Source organism: Amphibalanus amphitrite, unplaced genomic scaffold, assembly GCF_019059575.1.
Source record: "Amphibalanus amphitrite isolate SeventyFive unplaced genomic scaffold, NRLGWU_Aamphi_draft 000125F_arrow, whole genome shotgun sequence".
Classification (NCBI taxonomy): Eukaryota; Metazoa; Arthropoda; class Thecostraca; order Balanomorpha; family Balanidae; genus Amphibalanus; species Amphibalanus amphitrite.
In genome coordinates, this window is record NW_024881620.1 from 22,982 (window position 1) to 50,525 (window position 27,544).

General features: G+C 50.9%; 2 protein-coding genes across 3 annotated transcripts; both read right to left on the reverse strand.

The window, feature by feature from the left end:
* Positions 1-4,725: 4,725 nt before the first annotated feature.
* Positions 4,726-6,196, reverse strand: LOC122381703 (fumarylacetoacetate hydrolase domain-containing protein 2A-like). 2 transcript variants are annotated; one of them, XM_043366192.1, is made up of 2 exons: positions 5,060-6,010; positions 4,726-4,990 (listed from the first exon to the last, which is right to left on the reverse strand). In XM_043366192.1, exons 1-2 carry the CDS (start codon positions 5,730-5,732, stop codon positions 4,866-4,868), a joined length of 798 nt encoding a protein of 265 aa, XP_043222127.1. In that variant the 5' UTR covers positions 5,733-6,010; the 3' UTR covers positions 4,726-4,865. The 2 variants fall into 2 exon arrangements, with proteins under 2 accessions (XP_043222127.1, XP_043222126.1); XM_043366191.1 differs by having other exon boundaries at positions 4,728-6,196.
* A 401-nt stretch (positions 6,197-6,597) lies between these two features.
* LOC122381678 lies at positions 6,598-27,319 on the reverse strand. The gene is made up of 12 exons (XM_043366145.1): positions 25,025-27,319; positions 14,938-15,023; positions 14,600-14,743; positions 14,033-14,282; positions 13,655-13,743; positions 13,352-13,487; positions 12,761-12,922; positions 12,001-12,153; positions 11,628-11,780; positions 11,247-11,367; positions 8,321-8,506; positions 6,598-7,935 (listed from the first exon to the last, which is right to left on the reverse strand). Exons 1-12 carry the CDS (start codon positions 27,056-27,058, stop codon positions 7,829-7,831), a joined length of 3,621 nt encoding a protein of 1,206 aa, XP_043222080.1. The 5' UTR covers positions 27,059-27,319; the 3' UTR covers positions 6,598-7,828.
* Positions 27,320-27,544: the final 225 nt, after the last annotated feature.

Consider the following 27,544-nt stretch of genomic DNA (forward strand, 5'->3'; position numbering starts at 1 on the left):
GATTCCGCCAAAATGTACGATTTAAAATGTGGAGTGTTCACCTTATGATTGTATGCATACGAGGGTAACGTGAATCTTTATGTCTCAGCATACGGTAATGCTGCCGTGATCGGTGCAACAGCGACATACGTCAGAGTTCCGTCATACCTGCTGTCATTTTTTTTAGGCGTATGCACATTGCGTACCGCCGACCTTCCAGAGGGTCAAAAAGTTATTTTTAACTTCAAGTGCTCATTCCTTAGGCATATACGCAGTGCATTCATGCATCCGACACGGAGCGGACCAATGCACCATGAAGCCAAGTCACTTCGGTCGAAGTTTCCAAAGAAATTCCTCGTGTCGCACTGCACGAGCACACCATGCATGGGGTTGGTACCGTTGCACACGGCCACCGAATAGTGGACAGCTGCAGGAGGCGGTGTGCCTCGCATTCACCAGGACTTTTATCAGGCCAATACCTGCTGCACGGAGCTCAGATTTGGCAGCAACTACTATCGGTAACAAGTTGCGGTGAAATCCAAATCAATTAGTCACGAAACGGCAATGTGTTTGGGAACAAAAGAACCAGCCACTGCCCGTCTAGATGACAGGCGGTGTGACTTTATTCGGTAATGTTATCGGTAACCGCTGACACAATCGTAACCAAAACGTCACCCATTGATGTCATTTTCAAACAGAATGTTTGCTGACGTTAGCCAATTACAGGACAAGACTTTTTCTCAGAATGAGCACGCAATTTGGATAGGTATTTGATGACTTCCTTTCCGGGAACTGAAAGGGAATTCATAATTACTTCGTCTTCGTTACTCTCCGATAATTCCGACGCTTGACTGTCGGAACACATAATATGAGATCATCTACATTCTACACGCATCTAGGCTGTAGGCATTCGGACGCATATACCTACGCAGTGAAAAAAACAACAAAGAAACAAAAAATCGTACCGTAAAAATCGTAAAAGTCGTAACGCTGAGAGGCGCGAACAGTCATCGTGGCTCAAACTCCTTGGATACTTAACTCTCTAGTTCCTGTATCGAAAGGTCGTGTTTAATGTCTATTGTCTAATAGGTATGCATGACGCATGTATGTACCTTCTGACCTAAAATCTTACATGCGGCACGCCGTTATACCAAACCTAGGCTGATGCATTCTCTGGACATGGACAGGCACCGGAAGTCAATACCATGGCTTACTATCGTTGTCGACTGTCTTTTACCCGTTGAGCGCAATGGATGGCCTGTCAGCACACGATTTGGCGGCACATAACAGCACATGTGGCCCATTGTCACCTCACGTTTTCTTTTGGCTCAGTCACCTTTATAGGACAGCCGGCTCTCGTGTTGTGAAGTGATTAGCCTCCACACCACCGTCTTCGATCGGTGAAAAACCCGTTTGTTTATGCCGATATCGGCGACATATTAGGACGAGACAATACCGCCAGGTATGAGTTTTATTTGATCGGAGATTCAATATCATCCGATTTAGTCAATTGAAGCTTTCGTTGCAGGAAATTGGTTCAATTTTTCCGAGAAGGTTCAATATGATGTTACCGACAACATGTGAAAATAAATCAACAACGGGACAAATACACCCGAAACCGTATTTCTGGAAGCAAACATAACAAAAAGCGTTGTCAGTGGCGCCAGATCGCCCAAAGCATTTCGAAAATATTCCAATAAACACCTTTGACGTCTGGCCTTGTTGAAAGCATTGACATGTCCCCGCTGATTTCAGCCTTCTTCCAGCTCCAAATGTGGTGAGGACATGCCCTTTGGCCGCATCACCAGCTTATCAGTGCATCTGCGAACAACACGGCTGGGTTCCATATGCGGCGCTACACCGGTGCACAGGCCAGGCCGGTGCCGAACAGAGACCGGGGCTGAGACGGGATCGACGAAGGACGGAGCTCAGGGGCGACGACAATGAATCGTCAACTGCGCCTGGATCATCATCAACTATCGGATCAAGACTAGAATCGCTCTTTAGTCAACGCACTTCGGCCATTGAAAGCTTTAACGCTTCTCCGCCGATGTATTCTGGCCTCCTCCAATAAGTGCGTGCTGCCGAGTCCCACGAATGTGAATGGATAACCCACAGGATATAACGCGCCCGGCGGCCAGCCGGGTCCTTCCTGCACGCGTGTGCACTGTGCAAGAAATTAAGGGAAGTTGTGACTGGATTTCAGAACTAACTACATAGCGGCTCACTTTTGGTCATGTCCAATTAATGATAGAAAGTAGAAACACTGTGTAAAGTATATGTTTGAGAATGGCATGCGCAATAGCAAACTACAAAGGTGAGCGTCATCATTCCGTCATCGAGCGCCAACATTCTGCACCAATTTTCCCGGAGCATGACGACATTCTGCCCGCAGAGTGCACGGAGACTTACTGCTGACGTAAGCAAATGCGGTGAGTTCGATCTGCTTGGCGATTATCTCGTGACAGAAACTAGTCTTGTTAGTGCAGCAGCATTCAATGATCCGAATTTTACCGCCTGTGGAGTGTGGTGATTCTATCAATAAAAGTCCCCAGTGTGGTGCGATGTCTCCAGTTTTGCGATGGCCGGATCCTGTGCTGCTGCTGCTGCTGCTGCTGCTGCTGCTGCTGCTGCTGCTGCTGCTGCTGCTGCTGCTGCTGCTGCTGCTGCTGCTGCTGCGGCTGCTGTTCAGAGCTGAGTGATGCCGCTAAGGTGATACTGAATCTGCACGACTACTCTGACTCTCGTGCACCGAAATAGCTGTCACGCTCGACGGGTGGACGACCTGCTCGGTTTAACTTGATCACGGGGACCGGTGTTCGCCGAAAAACTATTTCAATAAGAGCACTCAGTGACATTACCTTTCACTGGTCTTATGACATAAGCTGTCCGTTCCTTTCAGTCACTTGTTGGTTACATATTATACCTGTTGCTAATGTGGATTCATTTCCTATGTTGAACCATAGTTTATGCCGTGAACATGATAAAAATATTGCTGAGAATTTTTTATGTATTGGAGACTTGGAGGTATATTGAGATAGCGCCATTTATGCTACTAGTAAATAAGATCAACATGAGAGCTTTGAGACAAGAGTACGTACTTACATAGATATCTACCGAATTGAAATAGGAAAGATGGCTGCGATGTTTCAACGAGCGGGATAGATAAGTCAGTTTCCGCCGTTGACGGCATGCAAATCTATTCAGTCCAGTGAGTCTAACACCTTTAAAAACATCCACCGACAGGGTGGCGCCTCATCACACTCCAAGTGACGTGTTTGCCGAAAAGGACCTCGCGTGGGAGGTGAGTGATGTCGATAATAGCCGGATCGAATCGGCTCTTCCCCAATGGTCATTTGTATGTCTGTGTGAGTGGCTTGAAAGGGGATTTAATTGGAAAACAGGAATCCGTATAAAGCTTGCTTGCTTTTTAAACTTTTCAACGTTTGGCTGAGATGATGACGTATATACAATACATACATGTATGTGTAATAGATACCGAATTATGCATGCACCTACCTTCTATCTGATGGCTGAGCTATATGCATATTATCACCCTGGCTTTTCCAAATGTTGACCACCGCCTAAAGCTCAGCTTTTTTTGCTACATCCTGTCCACTTCCGCCGTCACTGGCTCAGGTGGCAGCACTGCGAACCGGCAGGTAGCAGCACGGTACGCGCCGTTAGCACCGCATGTAATGTGCACTGACTGAATTGGACTGAATACTGGACGTTGCACACGAACGGTGCTTAGGTAAGCTTAGGTGCGTATGTAAGCTCGCATTATTTCCACGGCAGGGCGAAGACTGCGCTCCGGCTCGTCTCATATACCGTTTGCTACGCCCTAAAACCAGTGTCAGAGGCATCTACAAGCTGCTGAGAAAATAGCCAGAAATAGTCCCAAAAACAGCAAAGTTATATAGACTTAAAAAAGGCGGTTACAATGCCGTTTCGGGGCAGCTCTTAGCTCTTTAACCCCTTGACTCTAAGCTCCTTAGCTCCATAGCAACAAAAATGTTTTTTAGAAACAATTTCGGGAAAGGCAATGGGAACGTGTTGTTTTTATATTAAAATTGGTTACACATGTGTTTCGGGAATAATCCCTTGATCACACCATATAAAAGTAACTACCTATATCGAAATACAATCGAGGTCGAACGGGGTCGAATGGGGTGAACGTCCCCATTCGACCCCGTTCGACCTCGATTGTATTTCGATATAGGTAGTTACTTTTATATGGTGTGATCAATGGATTATTCCCGAAACACATGTGTAGCCAATTTTAATATAAAAACAACACGTTCCCATTGCCTTTCCCATTTATATCAATACGTCTATGTAATAATAATAAGCAATTTCCTATGTGCACGTTCTTTCAATGCTCTCATCCCATGGTAAGATGAAGCCACCAGGTTTCACACCACTAATACATTGATATATTGCAAGGTTAGCCTTCTCGAGCACTGATGTGCATTGTGCAGTCTGGACCATGTCTGTCCAGGGTACAGGCGTGTCTCGTATCTCGGTTGGACCTCGGACCATGAGCAAATCAATCACCGCTGTTGGGTGGGAACATAAACGGACCATAGGAGGCCTATGGTCAAATGACTGTGTAGTGTCTATTGCCCGGTGAACGTTGTTGAAGACGAGTGACAAACGTACTTTTTGATGGCCCTTTTTGAGTTCCATTATCCGTGAGGTGTTCAGTCTGAGCATCTAACAAAGTGGATAAACAATGATACTCTCTCACATTGTATTGGTCAAGTCAAACATCGTATATGGAAAAAGGATAACAGCGGGCTCACTAGTCACTAGCCATTCGAGTGAATACTGCATAGGATGAGCAACAACAACCACTCCGCTCCTCCCCGGTGCCGTCTGTCCCCCTAGACTGCCACCACCTTGTTGGTGATGGTGCCGATACCTTCCACGCCGCACTCGACCACATCTCCGTGTTTGAGGAAGACGGGCGGCTTCCTGAACACGCCGACCCCGGGCGGCGTGCCGGTGAGGATGACGTCTCCGGGCAGCAGGGTGATGCCGCTGCGGGAGAGGTGTGAGACCACCTGGCGACAGTCGAACACCAGCTGCGCCGTGCTGCCCTGCTGCTGGGTCTCGCCGTTCACCCGGCACCAGAGCGACAGATTAGCCGGGTCCAGGCTGTCCGCCGTGGTGATACACGGTCCTAGAGGACAGAACGTGTCCATCGCCTTGCCGACGAGCCACTGTCCGCCGTTCCGGCGCAGCTGCCAGTCGCGCGCCGACACGTCGTGCGCCACCGTGTAGCCGAAGATGTAGTCGTCTGCCTGTTCGGGGCTGACATCTCGGCACTTCTGGCCGATGACCACTGCCAGCTCCACCTCCCAGTCGAGCTGTGAGGTCACGGCAGAGGGCAGCTCGATGGCGTCTGACGGGCCCACGATACAGCTCGGGAACTTGTTGAACACCACTGGCTCGGTGGGCACAGGCATGTTCTGCTCGGCGCAGTGGTCCACGTAGTTCATCCCGATGCAGAGAACCTTATCGGGGGAGGTGATCGGCGCGAGAAGCTTGACTTCTGACAGAGGCACGGCATTGGCTGTGGCTTCGGCAGCCTTGAGGAGCTCCAGGACGTGCTGGCGTGATCCGAGCTGCAGTAGCTTTACAGCCGAGTTGGGGAGATTTGGATCGGTCAGCAGCTTCACGGTCGATTCGTCTGCCGACAGCAGACCGATGTGGTCCTTGCCGCCATGCGAACACTGCACTAGCTTCATGGCTGTGTCACCTCTCAGTACCACTGACCAAACCCTCCTCTACCCTCCCAGCGACCACCTCGGACGGATCGACCGCGGTCACTGAGCAGTGAGCCCCCTCCGAGAGTGGTGTGCCAGACACCCCTCCCCTCCGACCACCAGCCGGCCGACCAGACCCACTTCAAGGCCGCGCCGCGTGGATACAGGGCGGTTCGATAAACAAACCAAGTGCCGGTCCTCTTGACGCCTCTTTACGGCTGGCGAATGTCATGAAACTCAATTGTCACAGAGTCTGGCTCATCTATCCAAGTAACGGTATCGTAGCGCTACGTCTTTGTTTTAGCGCCTTCCTGGATATCAGGAAGGAATGAAGCGAATTGATTAACCTACAAAATCAATAACACCTGATTCAGGCGCACTGAGAAAGCATTGAAAACTCGAGGCCGATCAAACTTATGCACCCCATAGGCCATGTGTATGACCTTGTTATGCACATTGCACTCAGCAGATAACATCCTGCATTGCACACAGCATCCTGATTTCACTTTTCACTTATCTGCACATTGAAGACGTGCAAATGAGCTGCGCTGAACTTTCGGATATATTGTTCGGAAGTCGGATCATTCGTATCGTGCACAAACTGTGTTTATACAGTCGGTCCCGTATCGGGTCCTGGGTATACAATCGCTGACAGTGCTAATGGTAGCTTGTTGCCTCCTCTCGCTAGCAAAACTGCATAGTAATTGAGTTTATGTTGACCGGTTTGTTGTGTTGAATTTGCATTATCATAATCTTAGGTATGTAGGCAGGGTTGATCTAAGTGTGTGTGGATTAGGTACGTTTTGCACACATTTGAAGAAATCGCAGTTTATAGAAAAATGCCTTGCAACACAGTTTCGTATTTGTAGTGTAGCTATATTTGCTATTTACAAAACCTGACATTAGAACACCGCATTCATAAGATGTTATTCGATGTTAATATACATCACATAATCAAAAAAGCAAATTTTTAGGGAAACTAAGCAATTAACTCATATTGCGTGGATCAAACGTTGACATTATTTATGAATAAGATTACACGACAGCTCCCATAAGCGCAACGCACTTCTAATCTTTTCAATCGCAATTTGACGAGCTTACCTCATTTCACGTTATACTTATGCAATATGCATGTCATAGATTGAACCATTTATTGAGACTTGAGGCATTATCCATGTATAGTCTGACATTATTCATACACAACTTAGTATGTTATTCATTGAGGCTCAGCGTTGTCGCCTTACTGCATTGCGAAGCGCTTCGCCAATCAATTCCACTTGGTCCCTGTCTTATCACTGCAATGCTGCAAGTACAACATTTATACAAAAGAACATATGCATATTGCATTTTACTTTGATATAATAGGCATGCAGAAAGGCTACAAAAGCACAACAAAGTGGCACGTTAACAGCAAGACACGAGGGCTCACGAAAAAGTATCGTCTACAAAACATCCAGTCATTACGATATTTTGTTCAGTTCCCTTTTGAGGTCTCTGATCTGCACGCCTAAACGACTGTCAATAAGATCATTTTAGTCTGATCAGCCAATATTCTAAGCTAGTAGAACCAGAGCAGATCACACTTCCACACCAAAAGCAGAAACCATTTCTCTATTTAGTCAGTTGGCGCACTGATAAGTTCTGTCACTTCAAGAAACGGCACTGCTCGCGCAATTAAATCAAACATTTGACTCATAACCTGTCTGAGCTATTGGTCCGGTCAGACAAGCTGTATATCCGGCCAATGAGTTGTGGTCCAGTCAGATGAGATGCCAGTTCGGTCAGAGGACGTCCAACTAGACTAGTTAGACTTGATCGGCTGAGTTGCAAGTCCAATCTATCGAGCTGTCGGTACGGTAAGCTAAGTCCCCGTTCCCAACAGATCAACGGTCGATCAAATCAGAAAGTTGTCGATCCGACCATCTGTCTGATCATCTGCCTAACCGACCTGTCAGTTGTCAGTCATATGAGCTATCGTTCGATAAGATGAGCTGTCGTTCAGTCAGCTGAGTTGCCGGTCATTCAGATGAGTTGGCAGTCGATTAGACAGCCGGCGTTCAGCTGAGTTTTTTGTTCGATCAGATGAGTTGTCGGACGTAGGTGGCCGGGAAGATGCCGATGGTGCCTCGCAGCTCTCCCAGCCACCATCCATCCGGCTGACGGTCATGGACCTCAATGACGTCACCTGTTAAAATGCGGTCAAGGGTCAGCGCGACAGTCATTATGGCAGTCAACGGGACAAACTGCTCCCCCAGCCACCATCCTTCCGGCTGACGGTCATGGACCTCGATGATGTCCCTTGCCAGAGACGGCTAAGTGTCAGTCTCAAAGGAGCAGCTGCTGCGTTCATATAAAGCACTCCGAAACCGGCAATATTACCGTTGTGTTGGTTACTTAGATCGACTGTCTATATTGCATTTCCAATAGTTACAACTGGACTGATATACGAAGGTAGTCTGCCTTAAGGAAATTAATTAAGTTATGTTATCTTTGCCTGAAAAGTAAATACGAAATAAATGAATGGAATTCATGTCGGTTTTAAATGTAATAAGAGTTATAACGTGACTGACCTGCTCGGATGGTGAGCTCATCGTTCATGTTGGCCTTGTAGTCGTAAATGGCCTGATACCGGTCGCGGCATGGCGCCCCCTCGGGCGGGTCTTTGACCGGGTCACAGGTCGGCTCAGCTGTTGGCGGTGACGTCACAGCCGAGACAGATGTGGATTCAGGTGGACTGTCTTCTGTGTTCAGCTCATCTGGAGAACAGATACCACAATAACCTCATACAGGTGGGCAGGTGCGCTCTGCGCAGGACAAAGAACAATAAGAGCTGCGCCGTCTGTAAAAGCTTCAAAAATATATGAATAATTCATCCGTGGGATATTAATTGAGAGACAAGGTAAAACATACAGAATGAACACGTGTGCAAAATTTGAAGTCTATTTCTTCAAAAATGGCTGCGCTAGAGCGTTTTAAATTTACACGTTGAAAACGGTCACTTTCACGTCATTTTTGTAAAAAAATTCAAAATTTGAAATTTAAAGTGTTTTGGGCAATTTTTCGCGTTAATTGCGAAAATCTGACCAAAACATGTATCGCACCATCAATGATCCGATACGCCATCAGAGACCGCGCCGCGGACAGGTGGGCGCGGCGATACCTAGGCCGCGTGGGGGTTACACTGGTGTTCGGGAAGGGCTATGTCAACGCGAGGCAGGCCGCGGGGGAGCCGGTTGCGGCGCCGGTCCGTATTTGTCGGCGCCTAACAGTGCAGCGGTGCGTTTATGGCGGAGGGAGGGGAAGCGTTGTAGTGTCGGCAAGGCCGCACACAGGAGAGGGCACACGGGCCTCCCCCCATTCGAGTTGGGGCCCCTAATCTTTAGACCGCCGAAGACCATGTAAAATGAACTGAAATAATGATTGAAAAGGCCGGGAAGGCCCATCTCGTTCCCCAGCAGGCCCATACGAGTCCATAAATGCCCAGTAGCGTAGCCAGGGGTATTGTGGTGAAATTTCAATGGCCCTCAAAAGACCTCAAAGGGCCCACAGATGGGGTCACCGGGTCCTCAGATGGTCTCAAAGGGCCCTCGGTTAGCGTCAAATGGCCCTCAGATGGCCGAATGAAGGGCCACAAGATGGTCTCAAAGGGCCCTCAGATGGGTTCAAAGGGCTCTCAGCCAACGTTAAACCTACCTCAGAAGACCTTAAAGGGCGTCAAAGGGCCCTAAACCTGCGTCAGAGGGCCCTGAGCTCGCGTCAAACGACCCTCCGAAGGCCTTAAAGAGTCCTTAGCTTGTGTCAGAGGGCCCCCAGCTGGTGTCAGTGAGCCCTCCTCAGCTGGCGCCAAAAGTCCATCTGAAGGCCTCAAACGGTCATCAGCTGGAGTACAACGGTCCTCAGATGCCGTCACGCGGCCCTCAAAAGCCTCAAGGAGCCTTTATAAGGTCTCAAAGGGCCCTCATTTGGCCTCAAAAGGCACTCCGCTAGCGTTAACCGGACTTCAGAAGGCCTTAAAGGGCCCTTATCTGGTGTCAGAGGGCCTCCAGCTAGTGTCAGAGGGCCCTCAGTTGGCGCAAAATGGCCATCAGAAGGCCTCAAACGGTCCGTAACTGGAGTCCAACCGCAACGGTCCTCAGGTGGCGTCAAGCGGCCCTCAAAAAACCTCAAAGGCCGCTTAGAAGGCAGCAAAGGGCCCTCATATGACCCCAAAGGGTCCTCTGCTGGCGTCAAACGGACCTCAGAAGGTCTCAAAGGGCGTCAAAGGGCCCTGAGCTCGTGTCAAATATAAAAGCACCCTTAGCTGGTGTCAGGAGGCCCCCAGTTGGTGTCAGCGTGCCCTCAGCTGGTGTCAGAGAGCCCTCAGTTGGCATCTACTGGCCATCAGAAGGCCCCAAACGGTCCTCAGATGGCGTCCAACGGTCCTCAGCTGACTTTAAGAGGCTCTCAAAAGGCCTCAAAGACCCCTCGGCTGCTGAAGAGGCCCTTAGCCTCAAAGGAAAGTCAAGAGACGTTAAACGGCCCTAAAAAGGCTTGAAAGGGCCCTCTGCTGGTGGCAAAGGGCTCGCATATGACATCAATAACAGCTTTGTCAAAAACGGACCTGAGGGACCTTGCCGGTCCCTGGTTATAAGGGACTCCTGTCTCTTGCAGTAACCTGAGTGGCCCACGTTTACTGAGGGGCCCCTGGTTATTGAAGGAGTCCCTGGTTATTGGAAGGACCCCTGGTTATCAGAGGGTTCCCTGGTCACCTGGTGGGTCCCTGATCAATCGAAACCTCCCAATCATCTGAGCGCCCCCTGATTGCCTTGGTCTTGGCGTTGGCGTACAGTTTAAAGTCGTCGGCACACTGCGGCCTCCTCTTTCTCAACAAGTCCCTCTATTTCTTCTGCAGCGAGGGCGATTTCGTCAAAATACTCCTCCATCGCGAAGCCTCGTGCGCAGACGCAGTCTTCGGGGCGCTCGCTGCGCCAACTCTTGACGACAACTGACGGGCTCCAAATGGAACAGATGGACTCCGAAACGAACGTGGGAATGCCGACACATGATCCCTCAAAATTTACAGAGGAGGAGATGTCCCTGACAGCCCCTTTGCAATAGGGGTCACTTTTACACTATAGACGTATGGGGAATTCGACCTTATCGACATGGTACTACGAGGTCAGCTGATCTGCTTGGCATTTAAATCGTAGTAAAACTGGCATTTAAACGCTGCGAAACAACTTACGTACAACGTAGCTCCGATTTGCCCCTCTTTCTTTTTCATCCCTCCGATTTTCTTCCGATCAAGAGAAGTTTCGTACCGAGAGAAGTTTCGCAGCCACGTCCGATATAACTTGCGATAGCACGGATCCCCCCAGCCATACAGAAATTATTCGTTACGGTGAAAAGGTATTGCTTATAATGGATTTATTGACAAGCTACACAAACTCTGAACTCGGTTCAACAAGCTTCCATTTCTGACTCTCGCTTATTATGGCGAAGTGACCCACAACTCACCCGAGTCTGATGGCGGCCTCTGGGAGGTCCCGTCGGCCGTGCCCCGGTCACGATCGGCGCTCCACGCGGGAGAGTGGTCTGGAGAGGAGTCGCTGGGCTCCAGGTTCACCCAGTTCGGTACCTATGGCACAGGCGCACAGTTCGAACAGTCAGTCTCAGTCTCAGAATTCAGTACTATTTTCAGGACTCTGGAGCACTGCTTTGACGCATAGTTGCATGCATTTCACTTGGGGGCGTTCTTCAGTACGTCTTATCTGCACTTGACCTGCTGAACAGTCTTAGCACTCGCTAAATTATGACGTTCCTGTCTTCCAAGTTTCCCTCACCCGTAGCACGCTCCGAACCATGCTCTGTCTGTCCGAGGTGTGGTATCTGTCTCACCCGTAGCACGCTCTGGACCATGCCCTGCCGGTCTTTGAGCTGCTGAATATGCCGGCTGAGCGGGTGCTGAGGTCGGGGCTGGCCCTCCGTCTCCGCCAGCGCCGCCTGTACCTTGAACCGACTGGCCTCCAGGTACGCTAGCGTGGAGCGCAGCTATGGGCACAGAGGAAATCAAGTTATCCATTAGCCACCGGTCTAGACGGGGGGATTGTTACCGTTAGTAGTTCACGGCACAACACGGCATTGTCTGAATATAAAATGTCTATAATAGTCATAATAATCCTAATAATTACCTAAAAAAATAACAATAAATCAAATTTAAATGGGCATATGCTTTTGTCAAATCTAGAGCGCCACAAGCCCACGGACTTACGTGTTGCAGCTTCTCCTTGACGTCCTTCTGAGAGCTCTCGGTGCTGAACTGGGGCGACTCTTTCATGGCCTTGGCTAGGTTCTCCACGCCGCTTTTCCCCCTCCTCTCCCGGCCGACATCCTGCTCCAGAAGGCGCGCAAACTGCTCCAGAGCCTGAGTTAGAAACAGGAACGCAGAAAAGAACGTCAGAAAAATGTCCCCATCATACGGGATCACCAGCAAAGTGGGGCTCAGCAAAACGCCTGTGACATCTACTGTGCTGCAAGACTCCACGAAACGCATGTTACGTAGACTGCACGGTACAACATCAAAAAGCGCCGTAGACTGCCGCGAGGCTTCACAAAACGCCTGTGACATAGACTGTGCCGCAAAACTTCCCAAAGCGCCTGCGACATAGCCTGTTCCGCAACACTTATAAAACGCCTGCGACATAGACTGCGCCGCAGGGCATCACTGAGCGCCTGCGATATAGACTGTGCCGCAACACTTATAAAACGCCTGCGACATAGACTGTGCCGCAGGACATCATTAAGCGCCTGCGAGATAGACTGTGCCGCAGGGCATCACTGAGCGCCTGCGACATAGACTGTGCCGCATGGCTGTGCCGAATACGATATGCATAGATCGACAAAGCGCTCGCTCCTAAGCTATCCCGCTTGGGCGTTTGCTAAAAGCGTAATGCATTCCTCACAGCCGACACACTATTTGATATGCATTCTCACTGTTGACACACAGCCAAATCATATCAGGCGTATAGTACCTTTTTCCTCCTGTCCCTGTTCATGGCGTTGGTCATATCCTCGGCGTAGAAGTCGGGCAGGAGCTGCTCGGCCGGCTGGTCGGGCCGCTTCACCTGGAGCACCGTCTGCACGTCCTGGGACACGTCCGCCCCCGAGACGGGCTCCGAGAGACGGCTGGCGCTCTGCGGCGGACGGCAGGCTAGGTCAGACACACGACTTTGTATAGAAAGTAGGCACTACAGTGACTTAGTTAGAGCTGTTGATAGTGGTGGGTGATGGTTTTCATGAGTTTTAATTCAGTCGGGACTCGGGATTCGAACGGATATATGATAAACGGATTTAAACAAAAATGTCGTATGTAATTTTATCGATCAAAATTTAGACGGGCATAAATTATTGCATATCTAAATTGAACTTTGTACCATTAACATTGCATGACAAAGCTTAATCAGCCTTGAATTCGTAAAAAAGATCTGTTGAGATTGGAGCCGCAAGTATAAAAGAAGTACGCCGGTAAGGACCATCACTCATCAGTTACTTATACTGCTTGGGAGGGTCGGCTATGGCTCGGTGTTTAGCGAATACGCAGTCGGCAGGGGAATCGTTCGCACCTGCGCTATTTTCGGTGCCAGCTCGGCCAGGCTCTGGTGGTAGGCCTGTAGCGCCGCACGGAGTCGAGTTAGTCGCTCCTCTTCCAGACGCTGGAAACACTGACTGCCCTTGTTCAGGGCCGTCTCCCACTCCAGTCTGGAATATTTTTTTCGGTTAGATCGCAGATATACTCAAGTCAGATTAATAACACCTGCTGCCCTTTTGATACAGGAAGGTCGTCTTCAATAGCTTACTGATAATGAACGTAGACGTTTACAGCTTTTTGTGCTATAATCAGTAACAAAAAAGGCGTTATCGCTTACCGCGCTCTTTCACTTCGTAAGCAGAAGTTGTAGTATTCGGTGTCCGCCTTGGCCAGGGCGTTCTCGGTTTTCTGTCTCCGACTCTCGACCTGCCGTAATGATAATTCACAGTCACGTCTCTCAGCTAATTAAACGTCTAGCGGCATTAATGGATACAATGTGAGACAACCCGTATTAATAATTAATAGGAAATAAATCGCCATCAAAATAGATTTGATTACGCAATTTACTCAATATCGTATGTCGTGGAAACTCGATCAAATCAGCAACCAAACGTCATTTTCTGAATGAACATGTTAGCATAAAAATCAGTCGTGCCCGTGGAATCAGTTATCACACCTTCAGTCGTATATGTAATCATCCGTTGAGATCCCTCACCTTCCCCGCGTCCTTTCTGGCGCTGTCGTGCGCCAGTCTCGCCTCCAGCGCCTGCTCCTCGGCTCGTTCGTTCTCCCTGGCACACTGGTAGGAGAGCTTCTTGGCCTTGGCCTCTGCAGAGCGCCACTCGGCCAGGTTTTTGGCCGTCTTATCGACGTTTGTCTCCACGGTCCTGCGCGCCTTGTGCTGAGATTCCAGCAGCCCGCGCAGAGGCTTCACCAGCTCCTCGGTGTAGGTGACCGCCAGCGTTCTATGTCGACGGAAACGAGCGCGTGGTCAGGAGACGGTTGAAGGAAACATCGGCTGTGCTCATGGGTCATCGATACAGGATCCTGACATGCTCATTGCTCATGAGCTCGTGTTCAATGATAGAAGTCCAGCCGGCAAGTCGATCGTCATAAAGTCGATCATCCACAGTTGTTTCACCACCGTTTACTGCTTTAAATAGGCATTCTGCCCACCTGTATCCAGCTAAAAAGGCAAAAGTCAAAATAAATCAATAAGTGCGAATAACATAAGTACAAGATAACGTTTACCATTGCGGATTTAATAGGCATTTTGTCTCACTTGTGGATGTCTGCCTGGTGTTCCATCTCCGTTCCGACTCGCTGCCAGGCCTGGTTCACGCTGCCCAAGCCGTCTCTGGAGGCCTTGAGCAGCTTGGCCGCCAGCTTTTGCAGGCCGCGGGCGTAGGTGACCTCCAGGTCAGACCTGAGGTCATGGGACACAGCGGGATCCTGGTGTCACCAACTGCCCGTTCTCAGGTCATGTGACATTTCAGCTGGATGTATTTGTGAGGCTTAGCCCCTAAGTCATACTTTGCCTGCAGTTATTTCGATGTAGATTGTGAGCAAGCAGACTACATAGAGTAATTGCACAGCAAATACATGTTTCTTAGATCTCACCTTTCTTGCAAGATGGATGCAAGCTCCTTGCAAAAGTCGCCACCATGTTTGATGTATTTCCGGAGCTCTTCGAATCCGTTACTGCCCTGTAAAGCACAAAAGAAACTCATATATTAGACTGTGAGAACAGACAGTCACACAAAAACCACACTACCGTCTACCGCTATAAGCTAAAGGTCCTTGACAACAAATATTATTGAAGTGAACTGCGCGTTACATGTCTACCTTCGTCATGAACTGGACATCTTCATCGGAATGTCAGCAGTCGCCCGGTATTTCAGATCAGAACCTCGAGGAACGATGCGTCACACTATTTGACTTGCTGCCCTTATTACCCTAGACGGTATATCCCTGATGCATACCAAAACCCTCATTCCATTCCGCCACCCTCTGTGCGCGTGGCTGTGCCCCCGGGCATATCTAACTTTCCCTTCGGTGGCCCGGCACCGGGGCCGTGTCTGGGCGTGGATTCCTGCACCATCACCGGACCGATCAGCCGCATGACCCTCGAGAAAGTCTGCATCTGGCGCGTCCCGCGGCGCCGCTATGAATATGGGTGTTCCGCCGCCCAGGCTGGTACTGGGCCGGCCAGTGAGTGCCCGGGGCACTCTGCTAGATAAGAGGTTCGACGTCCACTGCCCCGCCTGACACACTTCTGACCCTCCGTCTGAGCTGAACACGTCACACCCCTGTCGTTGTTCGAGTATTTACGACCCATTCTAACCCGACTTTCAAGGATTAAAGTGTCCGAAAGGATCGCGGTTTGGGGAGAATATCCGCCTGCCTTTCGTCACAATGGGCAAAAAGTGAGTGGGATTGCGCATTTGGGATCTTAGGCAAGGCCAAAACTCTTCTGTGGGGCAGTCTGAAAAACTAACGCCGCCATTCCTAATTTGTCCACGTCAAGGGTCGACGGCACAGCGTTTCCGGCATGTCATTCGTTAGTAGTAAACACGGCTTTTCGCGGCACATAGTTTGTTTATAGCTCTTTATTTAGGTCCTCACAAACTGCGCGTCAGTTTCCGGCGAATGGAAATAGACATGTAACGAGAAACGAAAGCGTGGATACTTGTGATATGCTTGTTTTTGCTTCCCCGTTCTGTCGGGCCTTTAAATAGATGAACCCTACAATGCGCTTTGTAAGCATTCACCGTAAAGTGCCAAGATAGGTACAAGCTTTCGGAGATATCGTTGAACACTTCCCGAGCGTGTATTGTTATTTTATGGCGGGTAAATGTCTATATATTTGAACAATGAGCTCGATGTGCTACAAACCAACATGACTTCGCAGATTAGATTCTTCCCAGAAACGCGGGCGAGAGAGAGACTGACGAATGTGCGAATGAGCATATTCAGTTGCCTTATCCAGGATAAGTGAGTAAAGTAGAAATCCTCATACGTTATCAGAAACGCTTCTTTCCCCGGCTTTCAAATGTCACCTTACAATGTCCGCACCCATTCAGACATTCACACCAGATCGGAATCAGCCCTACTGGCGCAGCTTCTGAGCGCGTGGCGGCTGCAGTGATGAATGGCTGACACGGGGCGCAGACGGAGAAAGTCTCCCGTCTGGGAGGGCATATGGGGCCGGCGCGGCCGCCCGGGCGGTGGCCGGACGTGTCTCGACTACACACAGCCTCTCTGACGGCCTGACTGGGACGATGTGGGGTCTGCCGATGACATGAAGCCCGCATAAGGTCTGACCCCCAGCGTCGGAATCTAGACACTTATGGTCTTGTTTTTAGGAGAAATATTGAGAGAAATGTTGGTTTAGGAGAAGACGTTTCGTCTGTTTGTATGGGCATATTACCTTTTATTGAAAGCGAAAATGCCTCCGGTTCTTCATGCCGTGAAAACATTTTGTAGAGCTGAGATGTACTTCAAATATTTTAAATAATGCAGGCTCAATACTTTTTGCAAGTATCATGTTGTCAGTCTTTCAAAGTCTCCCATTACCACCGTCCACCCGCTCTGCATTTCTTTATTGCCACAACTTCGCCATAACATCACTTATCTAGCCAGTATGACACAACAGAAAAGAAGGTGTTGTACATGTTGCAGGAGCTGGTTACTACATTCAGAGAATGTGTTGGTTTTCTAGTATTTTGCGAACCATTTCATGCCTGTCTGGATTGAACCAGTTTTTGTTTCACCAAAGGTGATCCAAGCTCGGAGGACCGGTCCGGCGTTTCCCTCTCAACACCACCAAGGTGGCACAACAGGTGTCGAAAGTGAAAATAGCAGCAGCCGAGATGGCACTCGGGGGTTTTACAGATTTGGTTCACTCCGACTAAACCGGTTCGACGCCCTTCCTGGGCGATGCGGGTGTCGTATGGTGAAATAAGTGGCGAGTTCCGTGCCTGCCGTGCCTGGCACAGCTTCTGCATCGTATTTGGAAATTTTTCGTTACTTCATTTCGAAAGTGCTCCCATAAGTTGGTTTGTTGATACACTCGAACTCGAAGGTTATGCATGTGGCTACTCATCAACGGCATATTTTAATCAGTATATAAACGGCATTTATTTTATGTTCGGTAAATATTTAGGAAATAATATGAATGGAGCACAATTTAAAGTAAAATGGTTACAATGCAATGCTTATGTATGGTGCCTTCGGAATGCCATTTGATCGCGTTCCGATCGTTAAAGTAGCCTGTAGCACACATAGGCGGCGGAACGAGGAGGGCACCGGGGCACCGCACCCCTCCCTTGATTTTGACATCTTAACCCTCGCCCTGGCAGGGGGGTCGATGCGACCCCCCCTAAGGTTTTTCGAAGATAGCGTAAAAACGGCGGCGCGCAGCGCCGCCAAATTTAGCACAGCCTATGGGGCAACCTTTTTACATATGACCTGAAAATTTCAGGTCCAGGTGACCCTGGGTCAGGTCACCAGGTCAGAAAAACCGGTACAAGGTCATGGTCAAACTTCAATTTTCTTTATGCACCTGTCCAACTCACAGTTTTCGACTGATTTCCTTCAAACTTTCAGGATGTGCTAAGTTCACCGAGTTGTATAACATATATTCCGGTTTTTTTTAGGTCACTGACCTGAGGTCAGTTAGAGGTCATTACGTCGTAATGTTAAGCCTATGGGAAAATACTAAATTCGGAAAATACTGGAGATATCCGCTTCGTTTTATCACTTTTGTGCTTTGAAACCACGGTACTTAACAGCAGGACACTTGGTGCTTCTTTGTTTGGTGTACTTATCCATGGGTCAGGTCAAATGATGTCAACTGAGGTCAAATGACGTTTTTGCCAATAACTTGGCACATAATGACGCTAAAGCTTAAAAAATGGTATCATTGTGTTCCTGGTGATCAGCCGAATCAAATGATATGCGATATGATGCAATTTGGTTAATTTGAACTTAATTTATTAATTTAAGTTTACTTAAAATTTAAGAAAAACTTTAAGTACACTTAAGCAAGCTAAAAAGTATATCATTCGACGCGCCTTGACGTGCTGAGTTCACTGGTGCTTTTCTTTTTGCTCTATCTTAACTAGATCAAAAGTTATAGGCGAAAAACTTTTGACCTGTTTTTAGCGAAATTTTTACATCTATACCCCCCAAAACCCCCCTAAATATTGACCTAGAGCAACCAAATTTGCACAGGGGCGAGAACTCCGGGGGGCCCACCTACCTACCAAATTTGGTGTTTCTAGGTGCCATAGGAGCCAATCGCGAGGGGGGGGGGTCGCATCGACCCCCCCCCCCCCCTGCCAGGCCGTGTTATGAAAAATGCCCTGCCAGGGCGAGGGTTAACATTAGCCCTATGGGCGTTGCATGGAAAGAATGGGACCAAAAGTCGGCAGTGCCCCCCCCCCCCCCTTAACTGAAGGTGTTCCACCGCTACTGGTAGCACATCGGTTTGCATTGGCTTCTATTGCTCTGAAGCTGCATTCAATCAAAAAACAAAGTCTGTTATCCATAACACTCCTGCCGATAACCTTCTGTTTAATGGGAGTGATTACAAAAATGTCACAAATATGCATCTAGAGTTTCAGTTTAAGTGTCTTCGGCGAGCAGGAAAAGCGAACGGCTGGAAAACCGAAAAATTGTATCCAGTTATGCAGCATCATCGAAAACCGTCATCAAAAGCCTACTTATATTAACAAATCCAAAGACACTAGCAATCAATTTAATCCGAAACAACCACTCGCAGTCCAACCATAGGCCCCACCCAATGTCGCCGTTTTAATTTCGAGTTACCTTCCCTCCGCAGGACAGGAGGCAGGCCCGGCTGCTGGAACGTCTGTCGCGTAGCAGCGGCATGGCTGACAGCGGGTGACAGCTACCGTCGCAGAGCTGTCACAGAGCTGTCACAGAGCTGTCACAGAGCTGCCACGGAGATGTCACGGAGCTGTCACAGCTTCCCAACCACACCGACCGTCGAGTGTCGTACCGAGCTTCAGCCATGTAACCAGTTAGGTTTTCACTACACAGTCACGACACCCTTCACGCCAAAATACCACACCGCCCGTGACGAGAACGCGTCACTTGGTCCGTCACAGTCCGACTAGAGCCCAACTCCGCAGCGTTCACTACACTGTCTGGAGAAACCGCCCACATCCGCGCCCTGCGCCAGCCACACTGGGGAGAGGCAGGCAGATCGGGCGGCTCCCGGGCGGCTGCCGTGGGCGGCGGCGGCGGCGGCGGCTGGCGAAAGTGCGTGCCTTACAGCGGCACCGGATTCCTCGACACAGTCGACGTCAGAAATCAGCAGGTCATCTCGGTAGCGCCAGAGATTCGTCACGGTGATAGGGACGGTTTGACACCAAGCATGTGCTAAATATTGCTATTGTTCTAACAATTTTGCTTGCAATCTAAATGTTTATAGGGAACGTCAAAGGTTGACCGTTACAATGGAAGAAATGATTAAGGCCACCTGGTTAACGTTTTATTTTCCATGAAAACAAACGTCGAGTAACCACGTATAAATGACGGATACGCACAATATCAGAAAACTTCCGGCTTATTTACAGGCAATCATCTGAAACTTCTGTTTCAACGAGCCATAGTAATCAAAGGTCTCTCACAGGCATAAGTTTCCGTTAGCACTTACATAAGGGAGCCGGTCAATCGAACGAATATGGTGCCGATGTCTACGTCTTCCTCGTCCCAAAGCCAGAGGGCACAGAACAGCGGCAGCGCTGCGGATAGCTGGATTTTAATATACATACACCTGCGGAGAAGGGATGAAACAGCCGGCGATGAGGTGCAGAAACCGTCGGCCCTGGCTGCTCAGAGCTGCTAACACAGCGCCGAGTCACGGCTGGTGGAAGAGGTCGAGGTCGAGGTCACGTGAAGTCGGCGAGGGGGCGTGTCATGCGGCGTGTCCCAGGGATGTGAGCCTGCCTCGCTATGTTAGCTCATGCATTCATCAATTTCCTGGTAGTTAAAAGGGTTCATGACCATTCAAAACGACATACTGCTATTGCATGATATGAACGAGGGGATTGATTGGTAACGAGAGACGTCATAGGAGCCTCAGTTCACATCGGCTAAATATTAGCTCGTCAAGTTCTGATTTAGGTCCAAGTAACGCCTGTCGTGACGCGAACGATGCTCCAGTGCCAGGCGCCAATAATCATACACCGGCTCCTTAACGGCGACAGATCTGGGACTGCACCATCCAATATAAAGCCGGCCCCGCCACCTACCGGCGAAGATGCGGTACTATTCAGGAGGAGGTCGGAGCGTTTCCATCCCAGGTGGCGCCACTCTGGACCGGCGAGGGACAGGCGGAGCTGCCATCTAGTGGAGCAGCCGGGCCCAAACGACGTAGTCCATCGAACGATCATATACGATGACTAGCCATTTGACTTCCTATTGACCACTCGACAATCGACATTAGATATAATGTGCAGCTGCCTAAACGACGGCATGATGGTACCTACATTTCCGCATGTTATCTGGTAGACTCGGATGCGACATCAGAAAAATTATCATCGATATCATATCGGTAGCTATTCGTGACCCAGCTTCATTCTAAAGTCACTGACTTTAGCATGCCGAGGCCCTGATCGACTAATCATAGACATCGGTACCTATGCATAGGTCTGGATAAGCAGCGGTACCTATGCATAGGTCTGGATAAGCAGCAAGCTGAACTAAAATTCCTCTGGTATTTCATCCCGACGTATAAATATTTCAACAAACAAACCCCAGTTTCAGATTAGGCGGTGACCATCAGTCGACGTGAGTACTGAGTAGCTCCTCCGGAGCACGTGCGGTGGGCTGACTAGACTGACCTTAACGGGCTGACCTGTTCAATGTTCACCGTGATAGGCTAAAATCAAATTTAGGCATGCCACGGCCGAAAAATGCAAAGCCCCAGGAACGGAAAAGCAAAACCTATAAAACGTCTCCACATATTTATTTACGCATCATTGCACACGACACGGATAAAAAAGTGGCTGCTTTTAGCGGTGCCACGGCATTATGCATGCAGCCGCCGCCCGAAGTGGACCAGTCATATATCTTCATGGGAGATTGGTGATTGGATGGAAATATGAGAAGTACCTACATACCTAAGTGGGAATCTGATACCCAACCGCCAGGTGAAAAAGCCCTGCAAAGTGCAGAATCCAATTTAAATCACGAGACAAGGTCAAATATCAGGAACAATTTTCATTTGCTTATGTGTTAACTAATAGGATCATGATCAACTTTATTGTTCGTGACTGAGTTGACTTTAGCCCAACCGATTATTATACATGACATTCATTTTTACACCTTATAGCTCTGTTTCTTTCCAGATCATTTACAATCGTCTTTCTTTGCGGCTTATACTAATGATACCCATTCCTCACCGGTCCCAGCCGATCCCTCACGCTCCACTGAGCTCCAGCAGTGGATGGCCCGTGTACCTATAACCAGCACGGAAACTGGCTGACCCCGCTCGGCCGCGGCGGTCGTCCGGCCGCATGGGACGGGGTAATGGGCCGTAAACATGCCGCGCTGGCCGCGACCCGGTATGGAGATTACACAGACAGGTGCGTGTCAGCCGGGCCGGGTCGCTGGGCCAGTCGGCTGGTCGGCGCGGGATGCCGCTGCACGGGTCAATGGAGGTGCTGGGCGGGTATTGGACAGGAGGGGTACAAGACGGGATAGGAGCCGTCCACTATAGGAATATGTTGATTGTTTGTGTCTTATTTAAGCATTTTATAACTACTGTCAGTTTTTTTCAGAGTTAAAGGTATGTCAAATAACGTTTAGATACAGTTTATTAGTTAAGATAACGTTTATGCTTAAGAGCCATGGTATACCCCAGTTTTGTTTTCAACCAAAAACAACATGAAGATTGAAGAAGAGGGACGTTCAAATTACGAATAATATTAGTTCCCACCTTTAAGCGCCAAGCTGGTTGAACACTGAAACAGGTGGGTCCATGCTAACTCAAGCACATCAGTAAGCTCTCTCCTTTTGCAATCAGGAGAACACACAAGTAACTCCGTGGGAACCTTGCCTGGCTATTTGCCACGTTTTCTCTCGAGGGAATTATACGCCCGGGCTCGGCGTGAGTCGTGATTCGTGATTCGTGAGTCGTGAGTTGGCCGCCGTGACATCGGCAGCCGGACGGTCGTGAACGGACGACAACCGGCTGTAATACTTCAGTCTGAGAGGGATGGGAGCGACAGTGGGGAATGGGAACAGACTGTGATGACAGTTGATACTGAGTGGCAGCGAGAGAAATGACAGTTCATGAACGGCACAGTGCGAAGGCTGAGGTCGGTCCGACTGTGGAAGCAGCCTGTGGTGACAGGCGACGGCTCAGGCCAAGTTGAAACGACCGACTGTGATTCCTCGGGCTCCACTTTATGGGAACAGTTACATATAAGGCCTTGGGAACAGTCGACTGTCACGGTCTTGCTAGACTGGAGCCTCTGCCGTCTGTCAGTTCAGTCACCCAGTGTGATCGGACGGCTATGACAGTTGATTCAGACCAGAAACATACAGAGACCACACAGCCCCGGCTGGGAACTGCCGACAGTGACAATTCAGTTCGGCTGGGAGCTGGCGGCACGCCGTCCGGCAGTCATTGGCGGTCAGTGGGCCACTGTGGCCGGCCGATTGTCCACCTCCACAGGCGTGACGATGCTCCAGAACTGTGCGTCAGTGGTCAGAGAGCGGCGCAAAACGCGGCCCGTCGACCAGTGCCTCACTACCGTGCCAGTGTTGACCAGAATTGACAATACGCTCCCAAATCCAACTGTCCAGCCAATTCGTGGCCATTATCTCATCGACACAATCCGTCTCCAGCCTACAATCACGAATCCATTTCGGTCCGCTGTGGCTAGTCAATGGCTGAATGACTCGGCAGGAATGCAATGCATTGATGTCACCAGCAATGTTTGGGTATGCACGAGCAGTTCGGTGTCGCTGTTATCACGCGACACGCAGCTAAAACTGTGGCCACGTTGAGAACCGATACACCGAGCATTCCCATAAAGTGGTGACTGCCAGAAGATGGAGCCAGTGATAACCTGGTTGCTGACGCATTGTGCAAATGACCGGTAAGCGTGTTGTTGTATCGGTAGGGCCAAAGTGGCTCAACAGATCCGTGTAGCTGCGTCACACGAATGTGAAATCTAGACCTACTGAGCGCAGGTGTGAGATGACCGACCTCAGGTCAGCGATCTCATCTCTGAGAGGTGTTTTATTGGCACGTTTAAGCCACAGCCTGAGCTACTATCGGTGGCGTATTTCGGTCCAAAACCGCTGACCGGTGTACGGGTCGGATCTCACGTATCCCGGCGGCTTTCCGACCCAGCGGCGAGCACGCACACCAACCGCATCACGACTCACTTCGACCGGCGCACTAATTGGGACGCCATCTGGCGCACGAGGCGGTTACGGCGCGGTCAGTGCGGCGTATACGCCTCCCCACACCGGCGGCGGCGAGATCGGCGACGGTGGCGGCGCGGCGGCGGCGACAGCGGCGCGGCGTCAGCTGGTGGAGGGATCTATCGAGAACGCTCCGTGAGCTATCGTCTGCCGCGACGGCCGAATACGGGTCAGCCGGGCGCCGAGAAATAGAGCCGAGCACTGAGACACAGAGCCGAGCTAGGCTTAGCTGTGACGTCGGGGATACCTCGTGGATATTTTCACTTCCACGGCGCAGTTTGTTCAGGATTGAAGATGGCACGACAAAGGACTATCCGTCAGAGAAAGTCGAGGGGAACAGATGAGCTGACGGGGATTAAATTGGCCCTGCTGTGGGATTTCACGGTTCCCTGACTTCCAGGCGTCGGACTCGTTAGGAAGGTGATACAGGGACATATTTCACATGGTTTGTTTGAAAGGTTTCATCACCATTCATGAAGATAAGTTCTTTCGTGTTTGTCATCGGCAATTGTGTTTATTGTGCACCGGCGCTTTTCTCTTTTCTCACAGCCTTCGGAAACCGTGACTGCTGCAGAATGATTTCCCCATTCCAGTCTCCTGATGATTCTCCGGTAGCACAATGCACCCGTGTCAGTCATATAATAAGTTTTAAACAGCAGCTTATAGCCACTACGGTGATATTATTGAATTGCAAGGGCCTGCAATTACCCTCTAAACGACTGCGTAAGTAGGTTTTAAATGATATACACTTTGTACGTAAAAGCATAATAATATGCATCTTCGGCGACAGTTTTCGGTGGAGGCACGGCCCCGGAGCTCACCTGTTTGGTGCACTGTATCCAGTAGTCAAGGTCCGGAGGTCACCTGTTTGGTGCGCTGTATCAAGTAGTGGTCCGCAGCTCACCTGTTTAGCACGCTGTATCCAGTAGTCAAGGTCCGGAGGTCACCTGTTTGGTGCGCTGTATCAAGTAGTGGTCCGCAGCTCACCTGTTTAGCACGCTGTATCCAGTAGTCAAGGTCCGGAGGTCACCTGTTTGGTGCGCTGTATCAAGTAGTGGTCCGCAGCTCACCTGTTTAGCACGCTGTATCCAGTAGTCGAGGTCCGGAGCTCACCTGTTTGGTGCGCTGTATCCAGTAGTCAAGGTCCGGAGCTCACCTGTTTGGTGCGCTGTATCCAGTTATGGTCCGGAGCTCACCTGTTTGGTGCGCTGTATACAGTAGTCGTCGGGCTGCTCACCTGTTTAGTGCGCTGTATCCAGTAGTCGAGGTCCGGCTGGTCCACCAGGTCTGGCAGCCACGGGTGGTTCCGGTGCAGACTCATGTACTTGACACCCAGCCAGCCGGAGAGGGGCGCCGTCGCCCTGCCCAGCGCGCGGCCGGCGGCGCCCGCCCAGCCGCAGACGGTCACCCAGAGGGCGCCCAGGGTCAGCCACAGGGGCGCCGCTGACACAGGGGAGGCCGGAGCAGCGGGTGCCTCCTCCAGAGGCTGCTGGTCGCTGCTCTCAGCTGCTGACGGCAGACGAGTGTGGACTGCAGGATGCGCCGGCGTCGACGGCGGCGGAGTAAACAGCACCGGGCCGATGTCGTTCATAGAACTCGATTTGCGCATCGTGCCTCGACCTCTGGTGGCCGGCTTGATGCGAACACACGCGAACTTGGAGTCCTTGGTTCTGAGCGCAAGAAGAGCCTCAGCCGGTGATGAGGGCGTCTCTGTGTGCTCGGGGTGCGTTTCCAGAGCCTGGGCGGCGTCCACAGGCGCTGTGATCCGCCCCCGTCGCCGTCTCTTTCCCCGCGGTGCGATGTGCGCCATCCCCGGGGCGGGCCCGTCCGGCTGGTCGGCCGGCTCGGCGGGCTGTGTCTGCTCACGTAGCTGCTGGACCAGAAGCTGCTGCAGCTCTCCGCTGTTGGCGTACAGCGGCTCTGACGGCTGCAGCTCGGTGCTGTGGCGGCGCAGCGGCAGCCGCTCGTAGCCCCGCTCCAGGGTACTGCCGCGCGAGCTGGGCAGGGGCTCCTCCTCAGCGCGGTCCTCCGGCGCTGGCGGCGGACAGGTCAGCTCGCTGTAACCGTCCCAGGGCTGTCTGTCGGCGTCCCACGTAGCTGTCGTACTGTATAACGAGGAACGGAACGATAGTGAAGAGCGCACACCGTGGCCATATGTCTCGAACTGCTTCGACGGCCTTAGTACGAAATTATCGTTGATTGATTGGTTTATTGCTGCGACAGGGCTCTTCGAAGAGCGGTCTCGTTTCTTATTCGGTTTCGATCTTGTGTGCGTTTTGCGGTCTGTGCTGGGGACTGCTAGTGCTTCGGTGTTATGGACCTGGATGAAACATTGTTGGAGGTTTTGAAGACTGCGTGCCTTGTGCGGCAATGCGCTGAGTCTACCAGAATAGGTCTCCCCTCCAGACGTCTCGGGCTGATGCAGAAAGAATGACTGTCCTACACCCCCTGAATAGGATGAGTTGCCCTCAGCCACCTGCGATGTCCCTCCATTCAACATATTCTGCCTGTCTCGTTCAATCTCCTCCACCGTCTTGGGCTCTAAATAGACGTTTTCATCGGGCGGGTCCCGGAGGCACTCCACGTAGCACCCATCGAGCTCCGCTCCACCGTTTGCGCCGTCACTGTCTGAGGATGGCTCACCAACACTATCGCAGGACCAGTTCTCGGTCTCTGCTCCGTTCGGCCGGCCCTCGGAGCCACTACCGGGGTCCTCTGCCGGAGGCTGGGTCACGGCGGCGCGGGGGACCTCGTAGGTCTCGCTCTTGGGGACGGCGTACGTGTCGCCGGCGTCACTGCCCTTTCCGGAGGACAGGCCGCTGTCGCTGGTCGACTCTCCGGTGCGATCGCGGCCCTCATCACTACCCGCTCCTGCTGTGTCTACTCCTCCACCGAGTTCTGTAGACTCAGCGTCAGCGTGTCTTGCGTCTAGGCTGCCTTCTTCAAACACATCCTGCACAGAGAGACGCCGAAGACCGTGTCGAAGATGCGGACGAACTATGGTGCCCGTGTTGTAGCGCCTCTCTACAACCTCCTCAATGATCTCTGGACACTCTCGCATCAGCTCGTACGTCATGTCCGGCTGCTTGCCGGCCCTGCCGTAGGTCGGCTCGGCTCCCTCACTGGTCGGAGAGTGTGTGGTCACAGAATGCAGCTCGGCGGCATCACCAGGGTCGTCGTCCTCTTCAGCACTGCCAGGTCCGCCGCTGGCCGACCACAGAGTCGCCAGCGCCGGCAGGCGGGTCTTGAACATCTTCCTCAGTGAGCCCATGGTGCGGATCGCTCCGTTTTTAACACGTCCCTACAGAACTCACATATAGCCACGGTTATGAAGCTGGGTCGAATTACGTCTGAATAAACTGATCACCGCTTCAATGCTACAGTCAGTTGATAAAAGTAACCAATGGGGCTCATCACTCACTCGCTCAGACCGAGTCCCTCACACTCCTGACTGAGTCTCTCCTCAGTCCTCACCACTGACGACTCTGTCCACTGTCCACACTGTCCGTCCACACAGTCCACCGTCACCGTCCGTCCGCCCTCCTCACCCGTTCACCGCCCGTCCCACACTGAGCGGCCGGTCCGAATCCGCCGCTACCGCCCCACACGCTGCCACCGAAATACAGTCGTCACCCGCGAACGGCGGCGGCGGGCGGCTGCCAGCGGCCGGGGGGTGGCACCTCTCTCCCGACGCCCGGCTAAGAACAGAGTGTCTCCGCGTGGGGTCCCAGTCCTCCGGTGCGGCAGTTCCGCGCCG

Coding starts and splice junctions, on each gene's coding strand:
- LOC122381703 (XM_043366191.1), bottom strand. CDS start 5,732: ATGAAGCTAGTGCAGTGTTCGCATGGCGGCAAGGACCACATCGGTCTG.
- LOC122381678 (XM_043366145.1), bottom strand. CDS start 27,058: ATGGGCTCACTGAGGAAGATGTTCAAGACCCGCCTGCCGGCGCTGGCG. Junction 13,488..13,654: donor TTACGAAGTGAAAGAGCGCG/GTAAGCGATAAC, acceptor AAAATATTCCAG/ACTGGAGTGGGAGACGGCCC. Junction 11,781..12,000: donor TCAAGGAGAAGCTGCAACAC/GTAAGTCCGTGG, acceptor CTGTGCCCATAG/CTGCGCTCCACGCTAGCGTA.